At 35.5% G+C, this 10,464-nt stretch overlaps 1 protein-coding gene across 2 annotated transcripts in view; it reads left to right on the forward strand.

The window, feature by feature from the left end:
• Positions 1-2,894, forward strand: part of AGMO (alkylglycerol monooxygenase) — a 345,788-nt gene extending 342,894 nt beyond the window's left edge. For both annotated transcript variants that reach the window (XM_087861006.1, XM_087861008.1), the window contains one exon: positions 745-2,894. In XM_087861006.1, the coding sequence (XP_087717132.1) occupies positions 745-819 (75 nt within the window). In that variant the 3' untranslated portion in view covers positions 820-2,894. The remainder of the gene's footprint in view (positions 1-744) is intronic.
• Positions 2,895-10,464: the final 7,570 nt, after the last annotated feature.

A 10,464-nucleotide genomic window follows, 5' to 3' on the forward strand; every position in this document is an offset into this window, starting at 1 on the left:
CTACAACAATGAATTCTTATGAGAATGACTGTATAATTGTTCTTGCTAGGTTCATCAGAAATCAAGAGTTTTATTTGGCTAGTTTTGGGTGATCTATTGGGAATGTGTGATGTTACTTGAAAGCAAGAAAGTAAACTCAATGAACTCTGATGGCTGCTTATTATGACTTAGCTATGTTATCAATTTTAAAGAGAATTTTGTAGTACATTTTTTTATACCTGGTAAGATCAACAGACTGAGAAAGTAAATCAGCAGTGGTGCTTAACCTTTAATTCATATTGGGTAAAGTTCATAACATGTTAGATCACATTGCCCCAGAGAGGAATGATTCTTTATAATGTTTTTATTTCTCCTTTTCCAAATGCTTCTTAAACTATATAAACAATGAGATCATTTCATACAGTACATCCTGCATACAGTATGCCCAGATGCCAGAACAAAGTTCTGTCTCATTCACAATCTAACTTTCACAGCCCCATCCCTAGAAATGACCCAGAGTAGGGAGTATAAAAAATAAAAGCAACAAAACCAAAACTTTTTACTCCCAGTCCTGTCTCCAGTGTAATGCTTTTTAAGTCGTGTTGGCTAAATTCTATCAGTGAACAACTGCTAAATTAAATTTTATTAATTTAACTGTCTAAAATGTTTATGTTCATTTTCCCCCACAAAGATATTTTTAACTCAGTTGAACAAAAGTATTGATTCAATTTTAATTGTTTTTCCTCTTCGTATTTTATTCTTCAGATTTTTTTTTCCATCTGCATTGCTTTCTGGGGAGTCAGAAGCATGAAACAACTTGCCTCCGGCCCTTGGAAATAAGTTTGTATTCAATTATTTTGTTTTAATCAGTTGTCCACAACCACAGTATATTATGATTGCATCTGGAAATATAATTATATAATGATTATATGAACCATTACTTTAATGAAAGGTAAATATGCTTATTTACTTACGCTCGCTTTCCATATTTGTTGTTTTCTATTAAAGTTAAAGTCAGCTGCAGTTACTTTCCTTTATTGCTAGGGTTGAAAGCAAGTAATTTCGAATACAATAATGTTATATTTACTGGTAGTGTCTAAGCCAATGAGTGTAAGAAAAGGAAGAGAGAAAACTTAAAAAGAACAAAGATTTAATTTGCATTTTTGACAACTTCTTTTTGCTAAAATCATGCTTAGATAAATATTTGTTCTCTTAAAAATGTGTTACATTTGTTGTCTGCCTAAGTCTATATTTACCTTTGAAAACCACGTAACCTAAGGAGCTACATTCTGAAAAAGACATCACTGAAATGAAAATGAATAGAATTTGTCAGGATATGTGTATTCAAGAGTTAATACCTATGTCCAATATGTTTGATCTGTTTGTTTTGGAAATTTGAAGAGCATGCTGTACAGGTATCCCCTGCTTTTCCAAAGCTTGCATTATGCTTCACTTTTATGCATTATGAAAGACCTACAATAATACCTGTTTTCACTAACTGAAAGAAATTTTCACTTTTACAAAAAAAGTCAGATCTTTCATAAACCTATAATTTCAAAAACCTATAATTGTTACAGGTTTACCCTGTTATCTGAAATAGAGCCTTCTTATAAAATCTTTCATAAGCCAAAATGGAGTAAAGTGAAGAAGCAATTATCATTAACTTATATGGGAAAATTTTGAGCATCCCCAGACCTCCCAAAAAATCTCTCACAGGTTTTTCTGATACCCTCAGACTCATCTTGCTAATGGGTGAAGAAAATAAATCAGAATAAAGCACAGATGCTCGGAGACATAGTTCAAAGCTATGACATCACATTGAGATACCACCTTAAGCCAGTTAGAATGGCAAAAATTGACAAGGCAGGAAACAACAAATGTTGGAGAGGTAGTGGAGAAAAGGGATCCCTCCTACATTGTTGGTAGGAATGCAAGTTGGTACAGCCACTTTGGAAAAGTGGAGGTCCCTTAAAAAGTTAAAAATTGAGCTACCCTATGATCCAGCAATTGCACTACTGGGTATTTACCCCAAAGATACAGACATAGTGAAGAGAAGGGCCCTATGCACCCCAATGTTCATAGCAGCATTGTCCACAATAGCTAAATCATGGAAGGAGCTGAGATGCCCTTCAACAGATGACTGGATTAAGAAGATGTGGTCCATATATACAGTGGAATATTACTCAGCCATTAAAAAGAACGATTTCTCAACATTTGCTGCAACATGGATGGGATTGGAGGAGATAATGCTAAGCGAAATAAGTCAAGCAGAGAAAGACAATTATATGGTTTCACTCATTTATGGAACATAAGAAGTAGGAAGATTGGTAGGAGAAGAAGGGGAAGAAGAAAGGGGGGGGTAAAAGGAAGGGGGAATGAACCATGACAGACTATGGACTCTGAGAAACAAACTGAGGGCTTCAGAGGGGAGGGGGTGGGGGAATGGGATAGGCTGGCGATGGGTATTAAGGAGGGCACATATTGCATGGTGCACTGGGTGTTATACGCAAGTAATGAATCATGGAACTTTACATCGAAAACTAGGGATGTACTGTATGGTGACTAACATAAAAAAAAAAAAAAAAAAGCTATGGCAGCTTGGTGCTGAGATGCTGAGTGTAGTTCCCTGGGAAGGAACTTGATCCAGCCGCTCTCACTGCTTGAGTTGTGTGTGGCCTCTAGAACTGCTCACTGCAAAACAAACACTGAATGCTATTTTTGCTTTTCACCTTTTTTTCATAGAAGCAAAAATTCTCTTCATGTTTCTTATTGGTTAGGGAAAATGGGTACTAATATAGGTCTTCCATAAAACTGAGGTGGCTTAATTAATGCATAATTTTGAAAACTGGGAGATAACCTGTATTTTAAATTGTCACAATAATGTTAATAAACCTTTCTAAATAAATTTGTCCTAAGTGTTGTGTGGACATTATTCATTGGGATTGTAAAAATCTGCTGAATATTTTATTAGGTAGGAACTGACAGGAATAAGCAGAATAAGGTTCAAAGTGACGGGAGGGGTTGAAAACAGTTGGAATTTTTTCTTCCCTTCTTCCAATACTTCGAAGATTTAAATGCACAATTTAAGTACAACAGTCAAGCCTTATCCACAGTTTCATTTTCCATGGTTTCAGTTACCTGCAGTCAACTGTGGTCTGGAAACAGATGGTCCTCCTTCTGATATACTGTCAGAAGGTCAGTAGTAGCCTAATGCTACATCACAATGCCTATGCCATTTCCCTCTTCATCTCATCAGGTAGGCATTTTATCTTCTGACATCATCACAAGGAGAAGGGTAAGTACAGTATAATAAGATATTGTGAGAGACCACATTCACATAACTTCTATCACAGTATATTGTTATCAGCTTTATCATGGGTTTGTATGTCTAAGACAAAGCATAGTATGAATAGGGCTTGGTACTATTTGTGGTTTCCAGCATCCACTGGGAGTCTTAGAATGTATCCCCTGCAGATGGTGGGGGGATTACTGTAATCACAATTATAAGCACTAAAACAATGCTATTCTTCATTGAGCTTTGCCTATATTCATCTCCAGGTTTAAGACACTGATCAGCTGGTCAATCTCATCTTTAAAATGTGTTATAAATAAATAAACAAAATGTGTTATTTGAGCTCTGAACAGAGAGAAATGTAAAACTGTTAGAAGAATCAGACAGCAGGTGTCTATGAGAACTCATGATACAAAATTAAAGCAAATTTGGTTTTCAAACGTGTAAAGCAGAGGAAGATTAAATTTTACATGATGAAACAATTAGCAAATTATATCTCAAGCATCAGAAGGAGAGACTTGGCTTTGCTTCATTCATCTTTTTAAACTTCTTAATTTATCACAGTTAGAGCAAATACTTAAGCCCATAGCAAACATTAAACCCTACTTTGGTTCCTTACCAACAGTTTATGCTGGACTTTGCATATATAGAATCATGTCAAAGCAGGGAGCCCTCTGCTGGCTTAAAAATTGCTAAATTTATAACAGAAAAATTCTGAATATTCATATTCTACCTAGAGAGGTTTCACAAATCTTTAGGTAAGTTTTTAGCGTGTCAGAATACTTTGTTGGGTCATGTATAAATACATATATATGCTTGAATATATATGAATTTATAGGAGTGATTTAAGAATGGAAATAATTCAAAATTTTTATGTAAGATCTTCTATGGTGAAGTTCAGTTTTCTAAGTAAATGCAAATTCATCCATTCTCTCTTTTCTCTCTTAGCTACCCTCACCATCATTATAAATGCTTTTGTTTTAGAAATGCAGACATTTTCAAGCTAGAAATTTTCCAGATAAGTGGTGTTGCCAGGGCCTGTGTGTGTTAACTGGGGCACTTTATTCTTCACCTTCAACCTTGCTAATTTGCCAGTCCAGCTTTCTCTTGCCGAGTACTAATACATGATGACAGATCATATAACTCCTATAAATGCTGCGAATTAATCTTGAGTGATGCCATGTAATTTATTCTTACTCTTGACTGGAATCACTATCTCTCTCTCATTCTCTCAAGAGGAAAAGCACTAAAAATAGAATTCATCAATTGCTTGCCACTTCTAATGGAGAGATGCAAACTGACTTGGCAAATAATTATGAAGATTCTCAGATTTGCTTATCTACCGTGAGGAAGGATAGAGAGGGAAGGCACATTTGTTTACTGAGTAGTACTCAATTAGAATTATTTTGTTTGGTCTCTAAAATCCTGGGAATTAAGCACTGTTTAATGCCATTTTACAGAAGAAAATTCTGAGGCCGACAGGGGTTTAAAAACTCCTTCAGGCCCATGACACATAATTGGTGCCCCTACCAAATTTAAAACTCTGAAGTCTGACATTGCAATACATGTTTCTTCATTCCATGATGTCAGGTATCCAAGGCATATCTTTAGAAGTATAGGCTCAGGATTTTAAGTTCAATGTAACTCCTGTTCAATTTGACGCTCCAAGGTAAAAAGTAAAATTCAGAGGATAAGCAGCTTAGTTATAGGATAGATTCAGTGAATAGGTGGATGACTACAGAATTTCTAATCACTTTAATATAGTGATAAGGCCATAGGGTTATTTGTAGGATTGCTATATGTCTAAAAGGAGCCCATTCCTATATTTGATTTTATTTGATAGAATTGCCCATTACTCTCATGGGTCTCCCCCTCTGATTTCCATGAGTGACTATGGACTTCCGGGAAACAAACTGAGGGTTTCAGAGGGGAGGGGGTGAGGAGTTGGGGTAGCCCGGTGATGGGTGTTAAGGAGGGGATGTGTTGTAATGAGCACTGGGTGTTATACGCAGATAATGAATCATGGAACACTACATCAAAAACTAACGATGTACTGTATGGTGACTAACATAACATCATAATAATAATTTAAAAAAAGAATTGCCCATTACTTTAGCTCTATTTGGTGTATCATTTACTTCCCCTTCATCTTGTTTTTCCTAATTACTTTTGTTAAACTTAATCTAATCACTTCATGGTCATGATATTCAGCAGTATGTGGATCTGTAATTGTGTATCTGAAGTTGAATTAATCACCAAAGTATATGAACCCTTGTTATATTTAACATTGGCAGCTTGGATTAATGTTTATTAAACGTTCTCAAATTTTATTTTACTGGTAATATGTCATTCAGTGTAGAGTTTGCAATAACCCCTGAGTGGAATTCTGTAAGATATGGTACACATTATGGGGTGATGTCATTTAACCGAGACAACAGTGGTAATTAGAAATGAGCTTCCTCTTTTATGCCCCCTCCTCTATTTTTTTTTTTTCATTTTCATAGCTTCTAGAATCTCAAGGAAAGATAGAAACCACAGAGGCTAGTTTTGTTTTCAGAATCTTAAAACATTTTTGATGTAATGATTGTCAGCAACACTGTGGAAGCAAGCTGGCTCTATCTCAAGCCTGCCTCAGTGAAAGGAAATTAACAATATTTTTCTTTTATTAGAGTATTTTTTTCAGATCTCACTGCAGTCTGCATTCCTTTTTTCTCAATAGCATAACATATTAAACACCTTCCTCCCCAAAGACTCAATTAGGAAAAGTTATTAGCCAAAGAAGCAAACATGGATGGTTTTCTCTTGTCTTCTTTTTGGAATTCGGCAACTCTAACACCTCTGCAGTCAGAATTTCCAGTCATTCCGACCCCTCAGTACCCATCAATAATAAGTTCATCTGTTGAGTGTGTTCTCCTTTTCTTTTAGCAGCAAAAAAATCCCAACTTCTAACTTGCACAGATTTATGTTACAGGAAACAGAAAGAAGCAGTCTTTGTCTTTGTGCATCAGTATTATCTGTGGATCATTGGAATTCTGATTTAGTAAGATCGAAGTGGTGCCAGAGTATCTGCACTCTTCAAAGTTCTGCCAGTGATAAGGTACAGGGGCCATAACCAATCTAAAGTGGAAGAATGAGTTTCAGAAATATACAGGAAACATGGACAATATAAGGGAATATTGTTTCTATAACACAAATTTTAATTTAAAAAAAGGGATGGTACTGATTATGTAAGCATGGATATTTAGATATGCTAAATATCAGTTTAGCATGAGATAAGTTTTACATGTATTTTTAAAAGCCTAAAAGTTTAACAAAATTAGCTTAGTATCAGTGAGATAGAAAATACAGGGAAGTCTAGCAGGCAACGGAGATACTCAAAAAATGTAGTCACCCAAGGCCCTGTTTATGTTTGCCTCTGATTTTTCATCTTTGTTTGAAAACTTTTGTCCAGTTTATTTTATTTGTTCTTTTTTATTATTTTTTTAAAGATTTTATTTATTCATTTGACAGAGAGACAGCCAGTGAGAGAGGGAACACAAGCATGGGGAGTGGGAGAGGAAGAAGCAGGCTCCAGCAGGGCAGGGAGCCCAATGCCGCTCTCGATCCCAGAACCCTGGGATCACGCCCCGAGCTGAAGGCAGACGCTTAACAACTGAGCCACCCAGGTGCCCCTGTTCTTTTTTATTATTGAAGTGTAGTTGACACAATGTTACATTAATTTCAGGTGCACAATATAATGATTCAAAAATTCTATACATTCCTTGGTATTCACCACAATATGTGTAATCGCTGTCAGAAAACAAAATTATTACAATATTTCTGACTGCATTCCCTATGCTGTACTTTTTCAGCTCTGTGACTTGTTTTGTTTTAAGATTTATTTATTTCAGAGAGAGAAAGAGAGGACCAAAGCGGGAGGGGCTGAGGGAAAGGGAGAGAGAATTTCCAGCACACTCCGTGCTCAGCGCAGGGCTTGACGTGGGGCTCAATTCCATGACCCCAAGATCATGACCTGAGCTGAAACCAAAAGTCGGATGCTTAACTGACTGAGCCACTTAGGCCCCCTGACTTACTTGTTTTGAAATCGACACTCTATACATTTTAATCTTCTTTACCTATTTAGCCCACCCTCTGAAAAATCCAATCTTGTTTTGTTTGGCTGAGTAATATTTTGTTGTATATATATACCACATCTTCTTTGTCCATTTATCTATTGGTGGACCCTTAAAGTGCTTCCATATCTTAGCTATTGTAAATAATGCTGCAATAAATAGAGGTGCATATATCTTTTTGAATTAGCGTTTTTGTTTTCTTGGGCAATTATCCAGTAGTGGAGTACTGGATCATACATATTTTTAACTTTTTGAGAAACCTCCATACTATTTTCCACAATAATTGCACCAGTTTAAATTCCCACCAACAGTGCACAAGGAGTCCTTTTTCTCCACATCCTCACCGACACTTGTTATTTCCTGTTATGTCTTTTTACTACTACCCATTCAGACTGATGTAACATGATATCTCATGTGGTTTTGAGTTGTATTTCCTGATGATGAGTGATGTTGAGCATAATTTCAAGTGTCAGCCATCTGTATGTCTTCTTTGAAAAAATGTCTGCTCCTATCCTCTGCTCTTTTTTAATCAGATTATTTGTTTTGGTTTTGGTTTTTGGTTTTTCTTTTCTTTTCCTTTTTTTCGTTTGGTATTCAGTTACATAAGTTCTTTATATATTTTGGATATTAACCCTTTATCAGATGTATCATTTCTAAATATCTTCTCCCATTCAGTAGATTGACTTTTCATTTTGTTGATGATTTGCTTTGCTGTGCAAGAGCTTTTTATTTTATCCCCATAGTTTAATACCAACAGTTAATTTTTTTTCTTTTGTTTCACTTGCCTAAGGGACAATAAATAGTATTGAGAAAACTGGACAGCAACATTTAAAAGAATGAAATTGGGCCGTTATCTTACACCATATATAGAAATAAAGTCAGGGGCGCCTGGGTGGCTCAGTCGTTGAGCGTCTGCCTACAGCTCAGGGCGTGATCCCAGAGTCCTGGGATCGAGCCCCGCATCAGGCTTCTCCGCTAGGAGCCTGCTTCTTCCTCTCCCACTCCACCTGCTTGTGTCCCCTCTCTCGCTGGTTGTCTCTCTCTCTCTCTGTCAAATAAATAAATAATAAAATAAAATCTTTAAAAAAAAAGAAATAAAGTCAAAATGAATTAAAGATCTAAATGTGAGAACTGAAACATAAAACTCCTCAAATAAAACATAGGTAGCAATCTTTTGGACGTTGGCCTTAGCAACATTTTTCTAAGTTTGTCTTTTCCACCTTATATATTTTTGCCTCCTTTGTCCTACATCAATTGACAATAGAGGCATGGGTGTATTTCTGGGCTCTATATCCTGTTCCATTGATCTGTGTGTCTATTTTTGTGCCAGTCTATTTTTGTGCCAATACTATTTGATTACTAAAGCTTTGCAGTAGATCTTGAAATCTTAGATTATTATTTTCATTTTTAATAATGTATTATTTATTATAAATGTATTGTTAAGAGCAGTATTAAAATATACTGGATTAAGTTTTCTAGACATCTATTTTGTACTTTCAGCTCCTTCCACCTTCTCTTATAATGGAAGAGATGTCTGTGTAGTGATGAAAGTTCTCAGTTTAGTGAAATATGAAGGATTTCCATATATAATGAGTTCTGTTCCCCCTGCTCTACCCTATCCAGATAAATTGCAACTAACATCCCCCTTTCAGAAGCAGTACACAGCATTCATTTACTTTGCTGGTAAAATGGTGTGTGCCAAGATAATCAGTGTTTAAGGATAGTTAATTCCATCTAAGTGGGAGATGTTGGGAGACCATCTAACAATGGCATCTGGTATCCGTGTGACACAATAAGAAGCCTTATCCTGGCCTGTGTAATAGTCTGTAAGAACAAAATCGTCAGACAGCTAATTTGTATCACTAATTATATTTTAATATATGCATTTTTAATGATAAATTAAGTATTGAATTTTTTGTCAAGACAAATTGTGCTAACTATATGACTTGCCTAAAATATTTATCAACCTATAATACTCGCAAGGTGGTATACATATAAGCTTACCTTAGTGAGATCACTGATTATATGAAAACCAGAAAAAATAAATGTGCTGAAGGAGCATCAATCTTATCTCATAAGACTACTCATTTTGAGAAGACTGTGTTCAAATGTGACAATTTAACACGCTAGTGTAGAAGGTGTACATACTTTCTAAAACTTGACTTTATCTAGATTAAAAGACTCTGATAAGTTCATTTCGCTTGTAACTATTACAGATTTTCTCATGCACAAACAGAACGTGAAGTTATACCTGGTAATGTATTGGTTCCATTAGCTGAAGAACTTTGCAATTGTTCAAAGATACCAGTTTTATGTCAGTGTCATCTGATGTTCCTAATGGAAAATCAGCTAATACCAAGAATAAGCTAGTATTTCCATTTCATGGAATCAAAGCAGTTTTTAATAGCCTATCCCGCCAAATGTGAAACATCTGATAGTCCTGTGTCAATTAAAATTTTTAATAATAAAGATACAATTATTTTTTTGTGGTGATATTATAAATACAAACTTTGGTGGAGTATAGTATAGTGATAAAAGCATTATTCTTTCTAAAATAAGAAACTGATGGTAGTTGGGACACCTGGGTGTCTCATTAAGTGTCCAACTCTTGATTTCAGCTCAGGGCATGATCTCAGGATTGTGAAATGGAGTCCCACATCAGGCTCCATGCTCAGTGGGAAGTCTGCTTGAGATTCTCTCTCTCCTCCTTCTAGCTCTCCCCCACCCCTGGCTGGTGTGCTCTCCCTCTTGCTCTCTCTAAAAATAAGAAAATAAGTCTTTAAAAAAAAAGAAACTGATGTAGAGAAATTTTTTTGAAATTGTTTGTGTTAGACATATATTTAATAGTAGCATTCAAAAAGATATTTTTAGAATTGAAAAATATTTTATATATACTGCTACAGTTTATATAGAAAATTGTTTGTTGTGAAGGCGATGTTCACTACAAAAGAATACATCAACAAAACAATATGTTTTCCTGCCAGACATCCCAAAAGATTTTAGAAATATGTCTGCCTTTGAAGAACAATTTTGTAAGCCATCCTGTGTCATTCAATAGTATTTAAGTACATGGTAGGGTTT

The sequence above is a fragment of the Ursus americanus genome, chromosome 3, assembly GCF_024610735.1.
Source record: "Ursus americanus isolate L20-20 chromosome 3, mUrsAme1.1.p, whole genome shotgun sequence".
Classification (NCBI taxonomy): Eukaryota; Metazoa; Chordata; class Mammalia; order Carnivora; family Ursidae; genus Ursus; species Ursus americanus.